At 45.5% G+C, this 19,375-nt stretch overlaps 1 protein-coding gene across 1 annotated transcript in view; it reads left to right on the top strand.

Moving 5' to 3' along the window:
* The window catches only part of samd12 (sterile alpha motif domain containing 12), a 210,340-nt gene extending 193,221 nt beyond the window's left edge, over positions 1-17,119 (top strand). The window contains exon 6 of the mRNA XM_038809781.1: positions 15,805-17,119. Coding sequence (XP_038665709.1) covers positions 15,805-15,827 — 23 coding nt within the window. The 3' untranslated portion in view covers positions 15,828-17,119. The remainder of the gene's footprint in view (positions 1-15,804) is intronic.
* The last annotated feature ends 2,256 nt before the right edge of the window (positions 17,120-19,375 follow it).

Below are 19,375 nucleotides of genomic sequence, written 5' to 3'. Positions count from 1 at the left end.
AATAGAAAGCAAAGAGTGGGGATTAATCGTGTTTCTCTGGTTGGCAATCAGTAGCTAGTGATGTCCCTCAGGGATCAGTGTTGGGCCCACAATTGTTCACAATTTACATAGATGATTATGAGTTGGGGACCAAGGGCAATGTGTCCAAGTTTGCAGACAGCACTAAGATGAGTGGTAAAGCAAAAAGTGCAGAGGATACTGGAAGTCTACAGAGGGATTTGGATAGGTTAAGTGAATGGGCTAGGGTCTGGCAGATGAAATACAATGTTGACATTTGTGAGGTTATCCATTTTGATAGGAATAACAGCAAAAGGGATTACTATTTAAATGATAAAATATTAAAATATGCTGCTGTGCAGAGAGACCTGGGTGTGCTCGTGTGTTAGTCGCAAAAAGTTGATTTTCAGGTGCAACAGGTGATTAAGAAAGCAAATGGAATTTTGTCCTCATTGCTAGAGGGATGGAGTAGGGAGGTTATGCTGCAATTGTATGATGTGTTAGCGAGACCACACCTGGAGTATTGTGTTCAGTTTTGGTCTCCTTACCTGAGAAAGGACATACTGGCGCTCGAGTGTGTGCAGAGGAGATTCACTAGGTTAATCCCAGAGCTGAAGGGGTTGGATTACGAAGAGAGGTTGAGTAGACTGGGACTGTACTCGTTGGAATTTAGAAGGATGAGATGGGATCTTATAGAAACATATAAAATTATGAAGGGAATAGATAGGATAGATACGGGCAGGTTGTTTCCACTGGCGGGTGGGAGCAGAACTAGGGGACATAGCCTCAAAATAAGGGGAAGTAGATTTAGGACTGCGTTTCTGAGGAACTTCTTCACCCAAAGGGTTGTGAATCTATGGAATTCCTTCCCCAGTGAAGCAGCTGAGGCTCCTTCATTAAATGTTTTTAAGATAAAGATAGATAGTTTTTTGAAGAATAAACGGGTTATGGTCTTCGGGCCGGAAAGTGGAGCTGAGTCCACAAAAGATCAGCCATGATCTCATTGAATGGCGGAGCAGGCTCGAGGGGCCAGATGGCCTACTCCTGCTCCTAGTTCTTATGTTCTTATATAAATTCTTTCTTTTTTGATCTCTGTATCCACTCAAATCGGTAGCAGGATCTGAATTTTAATGTTATTTGTACATATGATGAGAATAGCATTATCCTGGTATTTCTTAACTTTGTTAAGCTGATTGCAACAATCCTCACCCCCATGTCTTACCCATATTCAAAAGTTTCTCTTGTACGATTTTATCAAATCCCAACTGAACGTCTGAGCGATTGAGTCCCCCCTGAAAAATTTGCAATGGATCTGTTTAATGTGACCTACTTCGAAATCCATGCTGATTAGAACATAGAACATAGAACAGTACAGCACAGAACAGGCCCTTCGGCCCTCGATGTTGTGCCGAGCAATGATCACCCTACTCAAACCCACGTATCCACCCTATACCCGTAACCCAACAACCCCTCCCTTAACCTTACTTTTTAGGACACTACGGGCAATTTAGCATGGCCAATCCACCTAACCCGCACATCTTTGGATTGTGGGAGGAAACCGGAGCACCCGGAGGAAACCCACGCACACGCGGGGGAGGAAGTGCAGACTCCACACAGACAGTGACCCCAGCCGGAGAATCGAACCTGGGACCCTGGAGCTGTGAAGCATTTATGCTAACCACCATGCTACCGTGCTGCCCTTAAGACATCTGTACTGTTTGAACATTACGTAGAATCTGCCAATGTTTTCAAGCATTTTCCCCATTAGAGAGCTAATGCAATCTGGCCTTTAATTTGAATCACATGTCTCACTTTAATTGGGGTGATTTTGACCCCACACTACCCATCAACGTGAAACATGGCGAGGGCTCAAAATCTGGAGAGAATCGAAAAACATGATTCACTCCGCCGTGATTGGGATTTCCGATTTTCATCCCCTTCTCTCCGGTGGAGTGGCGTCATCCTGCGGTAGCCTGGAAACCACATTAGCAAGGTATCCTAGGTCATTAGTGAGCATTCACTCCAGACGTTTCCCCTTGGGGAATACGTCGCCGACATTTTTGACAGGTCTACATAGACATGAACCTGGCAGCCTCACCTCCAAGGGGACATCAGGGCAGGAAAATCTTGGAGCAGGCTTCCTAGCTGCCATCCCCTCTGTTGGATCTGGAACAAGTGCTGGGGAGGCATATATATGGAGCTCCCCAGGTATTGCAGTGGTTATGTTTCCCCGGGGTGAGCGAATCAGTGGGAGGCTGCCAGCAGCGCGGTGTAATTCATGTGAAGAAAATAACTTTTGTTTAAGAGGCACAATATTCCGTAAGATTTCCTGCCAATGCCGTCGGTGGGATTCGCACTGTTTTTCTCACCGGAGCTGACACTTTGCCATTTTTGGTAGGATTCCACCCGCTGTTGGCTACCTTCAGGGTACAATTCAAATAGAGAAACATCGCCTTAATCACCTCAACGATCTTACAGGAATTTTAATTTTCCAGTATTGATTTTCATCATAGCATTTATATTACACTAGCTTGCATTTATATACAGCCTTTAATATCGTAAAGTATCCCAAAGTGCTTCATGGACATTAGGACACATTGGGTTGGTTTTAAGGAGTGCCTTAAAAATGGGGGAGAGAGGTGAAGGATTCAGGGAGGTAGTTTCAGAGTGTAGGACCTTGAAAGCAGAAGGCATGCCCACCAATGCTGGTACAAAGGAAGCAGAACAGGCTAGAATTGGGGGAGCAGGCTGTTCTTGGAATATTTGTAGTGCTGGAGCAGGATAAAGGGAAAGGGCACTTGGTGCACGTAAGCGTATGGGCATACGAGTTTTGGATGAGCTCAAGTTATTTGTCAGTGGAAGATGGAAAGTATTGGAATAGTCAAGCCTGGAGACAGCAAAAGCATTGATGAAGCTTTCGGCAGAAGATGGGCTGAGACAAGCGTGGAGATGGGTAACATTATGGAAGAACAGTAAGAAGTCTTACAACACCAGGTTAAAGTCCAACAGGTTTGTTTCAAACACGAGCTTTCGGAGCACGGCTCCTTCTTCAGGTGAATGAAGCAAGAAGCTTCTTCAAGAAGCATAGGAGAGCTCAAGAGATTGTAGTGAGGTAGAACCAGATGTCATTCACCTGAAGAAGGAGCCGTGCTCCGAAAGCTCGTGTTTGAAACAAACCTGTTGGACTTTAACCTGGTGTTGTAAGACTTCTTACTGTGCTCACCCCAGTCCAACGCCGGCATCTCCACATCATGGCTATTATGGAAGAAGGTAGTCCTTGTTTAGAAGAGCATATTAGGTTAGAAGATCAGCTCAAGGTCAAATAGGACAGCAATATTATGAAGACTCTCATTCAGTCAGAGATGATAAGTGAGGATAATGGAACTGATTAGGGAACAGGTTGTAGGTAGGGTTGAAGGCAATGGCTTTGGTCTTTCTGACATTTAATTGGAGGGAAATTTTGGTCATCCGGTACCACATGTTGGACAAGCAGCCTGACTATACAAGAAGCATAGGAGAGCTCAAGAGATTGTAGTGAGGTAGAACCAGATGTCATCAGTGCACATCTGGAAGCTGACTTTTGGATAATGTCACTGAGGGAAAACTTGGGGATGGAAATTAGAAGGGAGCCAAGAATAGGTTCTTGTCGTGGTGGCAGGTGGGAGGGGGGTCTCCAAAATTAATAGTTTGGGAGCAGGAATTTAAATACCATATAAATACAATTCTCTCCCTTTACAGTGAAATATGAATCCCTGTTGAACACAAATCATGTTGAGGATGCCTGACAATCTACTTCAGCCAACATGTTCCAGCATGACGGACTGGAGCTATGCCTTGAAGCTCAGTGAATCATAAGTCATTACCAACACTTGGGACTGCAATTAATTTAATTTGCCTGATAGTACATTTTCCAAATTGCTTATTAACTGTCATGATGAGCAATTACTGTTCACTAATGTCAATGTCCAAGACAATGCTCCACATTGCCTTCCTTTCCTCTCCATGCTGGTAGAAACTCTTCACAGGCAGTTTCACAGTTCTTACTGCATTATATCGCTGTTTTCAGAATAGAATCATAGAATCGGTACAGTGCAGGAGGCTATTCGGCCCATCTGGCCCTCTGAAGCAGCAACCTACCTAGGCCCAAATCCCACACTCGCCCTGTAACCCCAATTTAGTACAGCCAATCCAAATAAGCTGCACATCTTTGGACTGTGGGTGGAAACAGGAGCACCCGGAGAAAACTCATGCAGACACGGGGGGGAAATTGCAAACTCCACAGTCACCCGAGGTCATAGTCGAACCCAGGTCCCTGGCGCTGTGAGGCAGCAGTGCTAACCACTATGCTGCCATGCCGCATGTCCAATCATCATCTGCTTCTTAGTCAGTCCCTCAGGGTTGAGGATGACTTGTTTCTACGCTAGATGTTCCAACATTCTCAGCATTTTCCCTTAGTTTAAAAAAAAATGTTTTACATATACATCAACCATCAACCCCCCCCCCCCCCCCCACACTCAATCTGCTGACTTAACTATCCTGGAAGAAATCCATCTATGGTCAAAACTCTCCACAAACCCTCTCAAGGCAAACTTGATTTTTTTCCATCCTGAGGAACTCTGCAAGGTCGCTCACCCACACCCCCGGGTTCGGCGGCCCCCCCGAGTCCCTCCGTCCCAACAAGATCTACCTCCGGGCTACCAAAGAGGCAAAGGCCAAAACGTCAGCCTCTCTCAACCCCTGGACTCCCGTGTCTTCCAACACTCCAAATATTGCCATTTCTGGACTTGGGACCACCTTCCCTCTCAGCACCTCAGACATCACATCAGCGAACCTCTGCCAGAATCCCTCCAGCTTCAGACAGGCCCAAAACATGTGGACATGGTTCGCAGACCCACCTCGTGCACCACCCACACCTATCCTCCACCCCCTCAAAAAACCTGCTCATTCTGGCCACCATCATACGCATCCTGTGACCTACTTTAAATTGGATGAAGCTAAGCCTAGCGCATGAAAAGGATGCATTCACCTTTCTCAGAGCCTCCCCCATAGCCCGGCCTCCAGCACCTTACCCAGCTCTTCCTCCCACTTCAGCTTAACTTCTCCTAACAGGGTGCCCTCCCAGTCCATTCATTCTTTACAAATCATCGACACTCTGCGCTCACCAACCCCTGCTTTCGACACCACTTTGAATCTGTAAGTACAGGAACCCATTCCTGATGGGCAGCTCATACTCCTCTACCAACCCCTCCAAGCTTGAAAAACTGCTCCCCACAAACAGGTCCCCAAATCGCTCAAACCCCGAAACCCCACGTCCAGCCCCCCAGAACAAACCTGTGGTTCTACAAATCGGAGCCCAAATTGTGGCCCCTTCCACCCTCAGGTGCTGTCGCCCTTTCCCCGCACCCTCAGGGCTGCCACCACGACCAGACTTGTGAAGTACCTGGCCACCGAGAATGGCAGAGGCGCCGTCAACTGAGCCTCCAAGCTAGTACACTTACATGAGGCTGTCTCCGTCCGCTTCCATACCGACCCCACTACCCACTTCCTTACCATGGCTATGTTAGCTGCCTAATCAATAGTTCATTAAATTAATAATAATAATCACTTATTGTCACAAGTAGGCTTTCAATGAAGTCACTGTGAAAAGCCCCTAGTCGCCACCTTTCAGCGCCTGTTCGGGGAGCCGGTACGGGAATTGAAACCCCACTGCTGGCATTGTTCTGTATTACAAGCCAGCTATTTAGCCCACTGTGCTAAACCAGCCCCTAAATATGGAACGCTTCACAAGGTGAAGCTGCTCCCACGCCCCTGCTCCAACAGCACCTTCTTCATCTGAGGGACTTTCCCACCCACACAAATCCCAAAATCAACGAATTGATCTTCCTAAAAAAGGCCTTTGAAATAAAAATCGGAAGGTTCTGAAACACAAATAAAAACCTCGGGAGTACCGTCATCTTCACGGACTGCATCCACCCCGCCAATGACAACAGGAGCACATTCCACCTCCTAAAATCCCCCTTCATTTGCACCGCTAACCGAGCCAAATTCAGTTTCTGTAATTGCTCCCATTCCCGCGCCACCTGGATGCCCAGATATCTAAAGCTCGCCCCCACTACCTTAAATGGCAGCTTGCCCAACCTCCTCCCTTGCCCCCTCGCCTGATTGCGAAGACTTCACTCTTTCCCATGTTTAACCTGTACCCCGAGAACTGACTGAATTTCACCAAAATGTCCCATGATACCTTCAATGCTTTCCAATAGGTCCAATATGTAGAGCAACAGGTCATCAGCACATAGTGAGACTCTGTGCTCCACCCCTCCCCTCCCCGCACTATCCCCTGCCAATCCCTTGACGCTCTAAGCGCCATTGCCAGTGGCTCTATCACCAAGGCAAAGCGCAATGGGGAGAGTGGGCATCCCTGCCTCGTCCCTTGGTACAGCCGAAAATACCCCAAGCTCACCCGATTCGTCCTTACACATGCCATCAGCACCTGATATAACAGCCAAACCCAGTCCACAAACCCCTGCCCAAACCCAAACCGCCCAATACCTCCCACAGATATTCCCATTCTGCCTGATCAAAGACCGCCTCTGTATCCATAGTGACTGCCACCTCCACATTCCGTCCCTCTGACAACATCATTATAACATTCAACAAACACCTAACGTTAGCCGGCAGATGCCTCCCCTTAACAAACCCCGTCTGGTCTTCCCTGTCATCCCCGGCATACAGTCTTCAATCCACGAAGCCAGGATCTTAGCCAACAACGTGGCATCCACAAGCAGCAGTGATATTGGACGGTAGGACCCACACTGCTCCGGATCCTTATCTCTCTTCAATACTAAAGATATTCAGACTTAAATCGGGGGAATTGGATAGCGACATGGCTGTGTTTCTCAAGCTTGAGAAAATTAAGTTCGCTCTGAGAGGATCAATGTTAGGGTTCGTTCGGAGGTGGCAGCCGTTTATTAACTTCTTTGGGTAAAACAAAAAACTTAGCAGATATGATAGGAGGGAAGGGGGAAGTTAGAGATCGGGATGGGGAGTAGGGGAGTTAGTTTAGTTCAGGCGGGATCAGTGAGAGGAGATGGAGGGACTGGGGAAATGTGTGTATAAGCCATGTTGGCTGGGTATGGATGGTGGTTGGGGGGGTGTTTTGTACTGAATTATGTTTACATTTGTTTGTATACTTTCTGTTATTATAAAATTATAAATGCCTTTGTCACAGGAATGTCACTTTAAGAAACGTTTGTCTTCTCAAGTGGCTGCAGTGATGTCAGTGTGTGAGTGGAGCTGGGCCCTGGCTCTGCTTTTTACATCCAGTTTTGAGCTGGAAGCTGTTTTGGGCCCTGAGTTTTAGTTTAGTTTTCAGTTGGAGAGCTGCATTCAAACCAAGGAGGTGTATTTTGGCCTCTCTCTGCATGCTAAAGAATATCTCCAGATCACTTGATGATTTCAAAGTAATACCTGTTTCTGTAAGGAATGCAAAGCTACTGTCTTTGTTAAAAAGGGTCTTTGACATATGGATGTTCTTAGGAAAGTTACTGAGGGTTACCTATAGAGTACTGTATCTTTGGGGAGGTATCAGTGTTGGTATTTGATAAAATGTTTACTGTGTGTTTATAAAATGTTAACCGCCCCCCCCCCCTCCCCCCATACGTTCCATCAATCCCTTCAACCCCTTTGTCACCGCCAACATCCTCCCCGGCCTCGACGGGTCCAACCTTGGATCAATAACCATGGTAAAGTACCCGCCCCCCCCTCATAATCAGTCAGTGCAAGTCCAGGTCTGGAATCTTCCCCAGCACTCGCCTCTTAAACTCCACATCGTTCCAGTTTGGGGCATAATCATTAACCAGAACCACAGGCATCCATCCCCTCCAGCTTCCCATCACAAACATCCCTGCCCCCCGCCCCAAATCAGCTACTATATTCCCCACCTCAAACGCCACCCACTTATGTACCAGCACCGCCGCCCCCCCGCCCCCCCAGCCACCCCCCGTGTCTTCATGTCTGATCCCGAATGGAAGACGTGCCCTACCGACCCTTTCCTTAGCCTAGTTTGACCTCCAATCTTCAAGTGAGTCTCAATTTAAAAAATTCACATATTCCTTCAAGATCCACAGGTGCGCGAAAATGTGCATCTGGTTAACTGGCCCATTCAGCCCCCTTACGTTCCATATGACCAGACTGGTCAGGAGGGCACCCTGCCCCTCCCCCCCTTTCTCTGCCGATCAACCATACCCCTTCTTTGGCCAGGCCCACCCTCAGATGTCCACCATCACCGCTGCCTCCCATGCTACGCCCCAGCAACAGCATCTTCGTCAGCTTCCCTTAAACAAATCCCCTTCTGCTGCACTAAGTACCTGATCACCCCCCACTGCGCTCCCATTAACTAGCCCGCCCAGCTAGCCTGGCAGCCCCCACCCAAAGCGCCTAAGCCTCCTACCGCCCGCTGATTCCCCCAACCGCTCACACACTTCCCAAGCAACAATGCAGCAAGAAAAAAAAAGATGCACTCACCCTCAATCACGACAAAACATCACAAAGGAGAAAAGTTCTCCAACTAATCCAAGAAAAAGTGGACCGAAGAAGCACCCATCTCCTCACACCTCCTCCACAGTTCAATGTTCTCCTTCCCCTGTCAGTCCATTGTCCCTTACAAACTGAATCGTCTCCTCTGGTGCTACAAAATAATGCTCTCGGCTATTAAAAGTCACCCAGAGGCGGGCTAGTTACAACATCCCAAACTTCACCCCCTTTTTAAAGAGGGCAGCCTTCACTGGTTAAACTCAGCTCTCCTGTTCGCCAGGTCCTGGTACACCTGAGCCTCGCTCCCCTCCCAAGTGCACCACCTCGTCTGCCTCACCCATCTCAGTACCTTCTTGTCCAGGAACCGGTGAAGACGTATCACCATCGCCCTCGGTGGCTCATTCGCCTACAACTTCCTCATCAGGTTAATCTCGGTCGACCTCCAGGGACCAATCAAAGGCCCCCTCTCCCACCAGCTTCTCCAACATCTTGGCTACATACGAGCCAGTATCCGCTCCCTCGATGCCTTAAGGCAACCCCATGATTCTTAGGTTCTGCCTCCGGGAACGGTTCTCCAAGCCGTCCACAGTCTCCCATAACCTTTGCTGAGTCTCCCACATCACACCTATCTCAGACGTCAATGAGGCAAGCTGCTCCTCGTGCTCCCCACCACCTCGTCCACTTTCCGAATGGCCTGAACTTGGGACCCTAGCCTCCGTTCCACCCGATCAATCCCCACTTTTAATGGCTCTACCGCCTTGGCTAGATCCTTCTGGGCCTCCCTCCACAGTTGGTTAAACTTTTCAGTTAGAAAATTGTTCCATCGATCACTGGGCAGGCAAGGCAGACTCTTTACCCTCCGCATTTTGTCCTGTGGGTGCACGAGGATTCCTTTGCTCGATCTGCTCCCTTCTTCTCAACCCACTTCTGGTCCTTGAATGCATCCAGTAGCCCCACCAGTGGAGTCAAACTTTTCTCCAGCGAGTCCTACACCTCTTTTCTGCAAAGCATCCACCTTATAAGCGGGAAAAAGGTCCACAAAAAACAGCCTCAAGTGGGAGCTGCCAAATGTGCACCCACTCACACCATGGGCACCACTGGAAGTCCATTTTCCCTTATTTTTTAAGTATAGTTTCCCTTCCCTACACCGTTAAACTGATGCTGGCTCTCAATTTGCACTTTATTTTCCAGTGGTTATCTGATATGAAAGAGTTCCAAAATATTGAGCTGGATTTTACATGGGAGCCATCTGCCAGCTGGAAAGTCAGAAGCAAACATGCCTCTGGTCGTGGAAGCCTTGATTGAATCTTAAGTTGACCAGTCATTTAAATATCTGCAGTTGTGGCTTCTACGCGATTTGCCCTCGAGACAGTTGTGGCTTCTACGAGACTCGCTCTCGAGAGTTGACAAGCAATTACAGCAGCTCTTCAGCCTCAGTTGTACCGCCAGGAGTCATGGTTACTGTCAGGACTGCAGCCAGCCCTTGAATAGCAGGAGGTCCCAGAGTGCTGGTGAATTGAGTTACGTTCACCAGTGCCAATCAAGCAGGCATCAGCAAGAGGGTGTTGTGGTGTTCTTTGTGTTGCTAATTCTAGGATGGTTGGTGTCGTGTTCACAAAGACCACAAATAGCTTTTACATTGAACAAAGCTATAGATTTATTCACACTGCATAATTGGATTTGACAGTTCTATATAATACACAGATGATAATAAACATATGATCCAAACTCATCTACTACTAATCTCTAATCTAATTATGGGGTTGGGGTGGGGGGGGGGGGAGAGAAGAGTGGAAGCCTCCTTTAACCACAGGGTTCCAGATCCATAGGCTTCCTTCCTACACCCAGGCCTACAAGGAAGCCATCTTGCTTATCTGGCAGTCTCCCAATGTAACAAGGCACCCATTTGCCACAAAATATCAGCAGTGGGAAGAGCCTTAATTGGCCACTTGTCCTAAGGGTGGCCACCTTGCCCATTGTTGGTAAAATGCCAGCAGGAGGATGATCCGGGTACTCTAACTACCCCATTCCTTCCCCACCCACCCATGTATACCCTCCTGGATCCCATGAAACCCCACATGTTGTTTTTTTCTGTTGTCGTTGAACAAATTTACTGTTTACCACTTCAATGAGTGCTATTTGATTAATTTGAATGCGGCATTAATTTTCACACAGTAATTAAATAGTTACTTCCCTTTAATAAGTGTTTGTTGTACTGATGTTAGTACTGTACTGAATCAAATTACACTTCAAAATGGATTCAAGCATTCCTCTTTTATGATGTTTGTTTTAAAATTTGGAATTCTATCATAAGCCCTTGGGGTTAACAATTTTTAAAAGCTAAATTTGAGGATGTGGTTATAACAGCTGTTGCAGGAACTTCCAAATGATTTAATTATTTTTACAATAAGGGAAAAACTTGGATCATTTCTAAATCTCACCTGAAACCGTGTAGATGTTTCTGAATTGTCTATAAATCTTACATTGTTCAAAAAAAATCTTTAACCAATATTAGGTCATTTTTCCACATTATTTTTGTAGTATCTGAGATAAGATTGCCTTGGCTCACTCTGCATTTGTGAACAATTCTATTAAGCTTGTATCCAGAAATGAAACATTTTTCAATTTTGTGGAATGGTTTATATATCTAATACTAGATACTTTTAAAGTGATTTATCCATACCCCTAAAAACATAAAAATATGAAGGGTGAGTAAAAGTTATTCAAGCTTGCTACTAACTCCCCAAGTGCAGCATCGTAACAACTCCTAACATGTTTGACCTCAGTAGCTTACTTGCTAGATTATTCCAAATGCTTCCACTCTTGTGTAGAATTTCTTTTCCCAGTATCCGCTTATAAATGTGTTTTTTTTTTTCATTTCAGTTTTTTTTGCACATATTCTATTCACCTGATGAACCACAAAATAATATTCTGGATCCATCTTGATCGGTGAAACCATTGCCAATTAGTTTTGGAACAAATTTCCTTAAGATTTGCCCAAACCAATTGCTGTGTTTCACAAATTTGAGCAGATCTATCTGATTCAGTGATTCTTAAACCATTTTTTGGCCGACTTTCAAAAGTTTCAGCCTCTTGAGCCCCTCGAGCTACAAATGGCAGTAGTATTGCATTTGTTGAAAGTGTTTCTCTACTAATCCACCTCTGTTTTTCACTCATTTACTTGTCTCCTGTTTCACTATTTTCACTCCTGTTTCCTGTTTTCACTCTCTTGTTTTCTCTTTCACCCTTACGTTGCACTTACACTTCGCATCTTCAGCTCAGGTTGCTTTTGCCTGCTTCATTTTCCTTTTTATTTTTCTCCATGCTTCATCAGCTTTCTTTTTTTATTTTCTCCCACTGACAGAGTAAAAGGAGGAAACTGGGCAGATCTTTTAATCTGCCAGGGATTGAAGTTTCAAATAGAGCACATGGAGTCATCATCTTGCTGGTTATTTTCACTCAGTCTCTAGGAAATCATAGAATCATAAAATTTACAGTGCAGAAGGAGGCCATTTGGCCCATCGAGTCTGCACCGGCCCTTGGAAAGTCACCCTACCTGAGCCCACACATCTACCCTATCCCCGAAACCCAGTTAACCTATTTCGGTCACAAAGGACAATTTAGCATTGCCAATCCACCTAACCTGCACATCTTTGGACTGTGGGAGGAAACCGGAGCACCCGGAGGAAACCCACGCACACACGGGGAGAACGTGCAGACTCGACACAGACAGTGACCCAGCAGGGAATCAAACCTGGGACCCTGGAGCTGTGAAGCAACTGTGCTAACTACTGTGCTACCGTGCCACCTGCAGTGAATCCTGAAAATAAGAGTCAGTGTGAGTTTCTACAGGAGGAAACCAGCTTCTCAGTGGGTTGCAAGGAAAACTCGCATGCAAAGCTCTTCCTGACAGGTGACCCGTCCCACATACCCCGAGGGGCAGTTGAAGGGCCCGCACGCCCAATGACCTGTACTCATTCTTACCATTCAGCAAAAGAAATGGCTGCCAACACGCACAATAAAGTGGGGAGGAAGAGAGGGTGGGGGAATCGGTTGCAGAGCAGAGGATGTCTGTATAGCTTGATTAAAGTCCTAGCCCCCAGCAAACTTAGCAGAACTGGCTCTGCCCCGGTCTGATATACTAATATACCACTAGGACATAAGTCTTTAAAATAACAATGTAGTAACGAAACTGAAGCGCTGTCTGCTGTTAAATGTTGGTTGGAACTGTCTTGGGTGATGCTTATGTGAGTGTATCCATGAGGACTCTTCTTAACGTTGGTATGTCTAGATTGTAAACCCTGGCCTTCCTTGACTGAAAACCGGCTTCCTCAAAGGAAAAAACGGACGAGACCGGATTCCAATTTTCCCACTGGACTGTCTTTTTCCCTTATAGGTTATTGTATCTCTCCAGATGCACTGCTTAGTTTTCAGACCAGATCTTGAATCACTCGGACAAAAGAGAGTGGCCGGGGAGGGGTGGGGGGGGGGTTCCTTATAGAGCCGGCAAGGTCGGCTCCACAGAGATCAGGGCGCCACCTTTAAAACATACCACAATCAGAACTGATGTTAAACTCCATCCAGCCCCATGCCCTACCCAGCCCACTAAAGTATTGGCCGCTTTCCCATCCCAATGGCACAATGATCGGGCTCTCCCCACAACCGCCGTAGTTGTATTGCCGCTGCTCCCCCCCTCCATCCTAGCTCCCCCCCCCCCCCCCCCCCCCCCCCATGCCACTGCCACATTCTCCCCTTCAAAAGCCTCAGCGCTCTCCCACACCCCTTCCACTCCCCATCCCTCCACCACACCACCTAAATTGAGCTCCACGGAGGGCCTGACCTTAGCATTTACCCCTGGCACAGACTGCCAGTGCTAACCTGGCAGTGTCTCTCTCTCTCTGTCTCACTCTCTCTCTGTCTCTCTGTCTGCCTTTGGCGATGGACATTGCTTGTCACTTGTATGGTATCAACATTAATTGCCACTTACATTTGTCCAATCTTGAATGTTACCAAGTCTTACTGCATGCGCACACAGGCTGCTTCAGTATCTGAGGGGTTTGTGAATGGGGCTGAGTATCCCCAAGTCTAACTGTATGATGGAAGGAAGATCATTGAGGAAGCAACTGAAGATGGTTGGACCTAGAACATCACCCTAAGAAGCTCTGGCAGTGATGTCTTGTGGCTGAGGTGATTGGCTTCCAACAACCGCAACCATCTTCCCGTGTGCTAGGTATAATTCCAACCAGTGGAAAGTTTTCCCTGATTCCCATTGACTTCAATTTACTCGGGCTGCTTCATACCACACAGCGAAATGCTGTCTTGATGTCAAGGGCAGTTACTCTCACCTCACCTCGAATTTGACTCTTTTGTTCATGTTTGAACTGGAATAAGATCTGGAGCTATGTGGTTCTAGTAGAGCCCAAGCAGAGTCTCAATGAGCAGGTTATTGCTGTTTAAGGGCCACTTGAAATAATACTGTCGACGACACGTTCCTTCACTTTGCTGATGATCAACTGATCGGGGTGGGGGCGGGGGGGGGGGGGGGGGGGGGTTGCCCTAATATTTGTGAATCGGACATGACTGGGCAATTTTCCAAATTGTCAGTTTAATGCCAGTTTTGTAACTGTACTGGAGCAGTTTGGCTAGGGGCCTGGCTAGTTCTGGAGCACAAGTCTACAGTGCTATTGCTGGAATGTTATCAGAGCCCGTAGACTTTGTAATATCCAGTGCCTTCAGGCATTTCTTGATATCACGAGTGAATTAAATTTGCTCAAGACTGTCATTGGTAATGTTGGGTACGTCAGAAGAATTTCTTGTATGTGACTAAAAAGACTCAAATGTGGTGATAGTACTGGATTACTACATTTTATTGTCTTAATAAGGCTTCATGCATAGAAATAAACTGGGCGGAATTCTCCCATCTGGTAAAAAGACCAGCGGCGGGTTGAGAATATGGTGTGTTTCCCGCTGCAGAGGCCGGTAGGAAACCACGCCATATCTTCGAGCCTGACCTCATTATGCATCCAGGAATTTGGCAAAGTATTCAGTGGTGGGGAGGGCATGATAGTGTGAGTTCTGCCATTATATCTGGGTGCCATGTTGAAAATGTTCACATACCACTGGCCCACCATTGAACAAAGAATATGGACCTCCTCCGAAGGAAGATGGATCTCCAGGAACACTGTGATCCCGAAAGATAGCCCCCCCCCCCCCCCCCCCCCCCCCCCGATACCCACCAGCAGGGCCATGGGAGAATTCTGCCCATTGTAAGTCTGAGAACAATCAAAAATAAAAAGCAGTTATCTGTGTGTCAGAAATATTAAGGAAGAACTTATAACCATTGGTGATAACTGGTGTTCAACATGTACATCAGGATGTGCAGAAAAGTACCTCTTGATGACAGGAATCATTTAAAATGATAGCGGTTGAAAGCTTATGTTTAGGATAAATTTATTGTGAAGGGTATTTTTTTATCTAAAAAGTTGCGAATATGTTGCTGTCTAATTTTTTTCCTCTGTTTTCCCTCACTTCCAGTCTCCCTGACACAACTATTTCAGTGCTCTCCTACCTGACCTCTATTCTTTTGCCTACAAAGCTCTTGACTCCCTTTGTTTATCTTCGCAACATTGCCGAACTCCACTGGCTCAATGACGCCCTGAATTTAAATTTCTCATCCTGTGTTGAAATCTCTTTTGCACTTGCCCTTTTGTAATTCCCCATAGTGGTTAGAGCTCTTAACTCCCTATTGCATACCTGACTTTTTAAAATTCCCCCTCTAAACCAACCTAACCTCTTCCTCTGAAAATGCCCTTAAAATTCATGGGGTGAATTCTCCGCCGGTGTGATTTTCCGTTCCGTCGGCAACGCATCTCCGCCCGTGGTTTTCCCGTTGGTTTGGATGTACCGACAATGGGAATTCCCATTGGCCAGCGGCAGGAACGGAGAATCCCACTGCCAGCGACTGTCGAGAAACATGCGGCTGGGGAGGCAGGGAATTCACCCCCAGGTCTTTGGCCAAGCTTTTCATCACCGCCACCGCCAGACGTGTCTCCCACCCTGGACCTCTCCAATATCTCTTTGTTTAGCTTGGCCTCCAGTTTTTGCTAAGTGCCTTCTGTGAAGTACTTTGGGGATTTTGTTTCCCTATGATAAAAGCTCTGTATGAATAACAGTTGTTGTATCTGAATCCATTCTTTCTAATTAGACTGTTTAGATTATTGCATGACATTGTACTCTGTCCTTGAAGCTGACTTTGTTTTTTACTTCTTCCCGCAGCCTCGTTGGATAGCGCACCATAAGTATGTGATTATGAAGCACTGATTCTTGACACATGCACACAGGAAAATTGTGGCTTTCCACTCTCTGCTCCCAACAGGAAATGCCCTCCCAGTGCTGACTGGTGCGAGGAAACTAATACTCTGAGCAACTTGTGCTGAAGCTTTTGAGAATGGATGGAATTTGGGAGTTGGTGTACGCAAAATTATTGAACTCTTCCCACATAACTGTCAAGGATCTAAATAATTTAAATGAACTGGCTGACATTTTGTTGACCAATCTGATATTTTGAGTCAACAAAACTTTTATTGTGGTAAAGCTTTAGTTAGGAGCTTCAGGTGTGGATTTAGCCTTTAGTTCTTGCTTGCGATGCCAGAGCTAATGCTCCTTTATAACCGAAAGGGTGTGCCATGAGACTGAAATGCTATCATTTTTAACAGCCATGCAGAAAAAATTCAACCAATGGATGGATTAGCGGGTGGAGGAGATAAGTTTTCACCTTTGCCCTCAGAATGAAGTACTAGGAATGACTCATTGAAAAATACTGTCCAGCACAATGTGGCATTTTCACTATAACTTCTGTTGGTAGTGCACCACTTTTTCAGACAATAACCACTTGCATTTATATAGCACCTTTAGCACATTGCTGAAAAAAGAGACTTTGCCAAAGCTTTCTATCTTGCCCTCATCAGGACAAGCACAAAAGTACAAAATTTCTAAGGGAGCAATCATTTATACTGCATAAGAAAAAGGTGCTGATTGGTTGGCAAACTGACTCTGGTTGCTCGGCGTTATCATGGAGAATGAACCAGGGAATTATTGTCCACCATGTTTTTTGTTTGATTCAGAAAAGACACAATGTCCGGATGTATTCTTTCTCCTTGCAGAAGCCCTGTATATGAAAATATGTATCTTCCAGCAGAGCATAGGTGAGCCACACTGCAAGCATCTTTGATGTCCTTAAATTGGACATCAGTGTAATTCTTGGCATAGTCAGGATTATTCAGCAAGTGCTGTCCAATTACTCCTGACATTAGACATTATGTTTGGAGTTTTGCAAGATGGGCTGGTTGAGTATGGTCAGTACTCTACTATTTGATAGTATCCACCAATCATTAGGATTTACGTCCTATGTACTTGGCATTGAACCGGCACTTCAGCAATACTCAAGTTCTGTACTGCCTTTAACTTAGTTAAAGAGCGGCATGTTGGTGCAATGGTTAGCACTGCTGCCTTGTGGCGCTGAGGTCCCAGGTTCGATCCCAGTCCCGGGTCACTGTCCGTGTGGAGTTTGCACATTCTCCCCATGTCTGCGTGGGTCTCATCCCCACAACCCAAAGATGTGAAAGGTAAGTGAATTGGCCATGCCACATTGCCCCTTCGTTGGAAAAATTAAAAAAATAATTTTTTTAAACTTTGGGCAGGATTCTCGGCTGTGTTTGCCTGACGACCAGAGAATCCCGCCCAATGTCAATGGATTTTTCCATTGTCGGCTTCTCACCCATGGCGTTCTTGCAGTGGGCGGAACAGGAGAATCCAGCCCTTTTGTTTAATATCCCAAGGGTCTTTGCAAGAGTGTTACAAAAACCCATCAAGTCCTACAAGGACATATTCAGGAAGCTTGGTCCAAGAGGTAGATTTTAAAGAGCATCTGAAAGGAAAGAAGGAGAGTTTTAGGGAGGGAGTTCCAGAACTTAAGACCTGACAGCTGAAGAAACAGCCGGGGCTGGTTTAGCTCACTCGGCTAAATCACTGACTTTTAAAGCAGGCCAGCAGCACGGTTCAATTCCCGTACCAGCCTCCCCAGACAGGCGCCGGAATGTGGCGACTAGGGGCTTTTCACAGGAACTTCATTGAAGTCTACTCGTTACAATAAGCGATTTTCATTTCATTTCATTTCAGTGATGCAGCAGGTAAAACTAGGATACTCTGAAATTGTGCGGTGCAGGAGCATTCTGAATGCAAGCTCATGGCTAGCTGTTAATGCAGCTTGGTTGCTGTCCCATTACCCAACATAAGCATATATGTGTAATGTATTTCCTCTCAGTCATAGGCTCCCTTTAGATAAATTCTTCATCTAACCCTTCTCTCTTACTTAAATTGCCTGCAGTCCCCAACCTCTGGCAGACTGAACAAGTTTGGGGAATTCCAAATTTATACTGAGATTTACTAAGTTGCATCGCAAAACAAAATAAGCTTTCTTTTATTTAAAATTGGCATGGTAAATTTGTTTATTATTATTGGGGGGGAAAGCAGCGTCAATTACCCAGTCTGTGGCAATGTGCCATGCAAAAATATACTGTGGAGAAAATTGAAATAGATTTATTTCCCCTATAGAGCTCGGTATAAATTGTTAATGGCAGAATCCTTTTACCTTGGACTGAATCAATTTAGTTTCATTTTAAAATTAGTCTGCAAGCACCCAAGTTGTTAATATTGTACTCAACGATATTCAATATTTTAATTTCTTTAAAAAAGATCAATTGTAACTTATATTTTTCATATTAAAGTTTATTTGAATCTCACAAACTCATCTTACAGGTAATAAACTTTAATTAAAATGTTTTAATTGTATATTGCAGAGTACCTTCCTTAAATTAATTGTTTTTTTTGTTTTCTCTACAATTATATCTGCATGTATTAAATTTGCTTGCAGAAAATATGAATGATCCTCCTGACTAACAAATCTATTGAGTTGGTGAAACTGCAAAACCACCATAAGCAAATGGGGCTTTTTTTAAATTCAGACTTTATCTGTCCTGACTTTGAAACAGAACTCTTGGCTCAAAGGAGAGAGAGGAAAAAAACTGATTTCTAGGGCTGCATTCCATTTAATTTCTCGAAAATTATTCCTTTCTCCATATTGCTATTATATACCATGATTCAGCTGCCTTTTGCCTCTTTTGATCTTCATGTTATTACCGGAAGAGGGAAATGCAGCTGAATTGAGTTCCTCCCACTAGCACCTTGGAGACAACTACACATAGAACAACAGTGGCACTTGGAATCCTCGGTCTTTGTCTGAATATTTACCAAGAAAATTATTTCCCTCTGCCAATTTTACTCTCTCATGCATAAAGAGATGGTTGATTTTTTAAACATGTATGAAATCATCATCGGAAAATGCATTATAACATCTGAGCAGTTACATTAAAAAGCTGTAGTCGTACAGCTAACTCCATATAAATATGCTGTAATTTAATGTTCTGCTTTAAATGAGCTGAGATATAACTGGGTGGAAAAAAAAGGGAGCTGCCAATTTGTATCTGCAGTTTCTGAAATTTCTCAGCCAACCAAATTATGCAGGTATCATGTTTCAGCATTATTAAGGAAGGATAAGAGACTCTGGCTGGGATTTTACCCGCCCCAGGGCCATAGGTTGTGAGGTAGGTGGGCTGTTAAAATGCAGGGGAGCCACACTGGGACAGTTCCCCACTAAAGATCAGATTAAGGGCCATTTCAATGTGCTGTCAGCATTTTTCTGTGTTATGAAACCACCAGCTGTATAGTTGTGGCCTCCTAGCGGCTTCCCAGCAGTTGGGGTTAGGATTGGGTGGGGGTGGGGTGGGAG

The sequence above is a fragment of the Scyliorhinus canicula genome, chromosome 10 (genome assembly GCF_902713615.1).
Source record: "Scyliorhinus canicula chromosome 10, sScyCan1.1, whole genome shotgun sequence".
In the NCBI taxonomy this organism is placed as follows: domain Eukaryota; kingdom Metazoa; phylum Chordata; class Chondrichthyes; order Carcharhiniformes; family Scyliorhinidae; genus Scyliorhinus; species Scyliorhinus canicula.
Note: the sequence above shows the minus strand (reverse complement) of the source record. Positions and strands in the feature narration are given on the sequence as shown.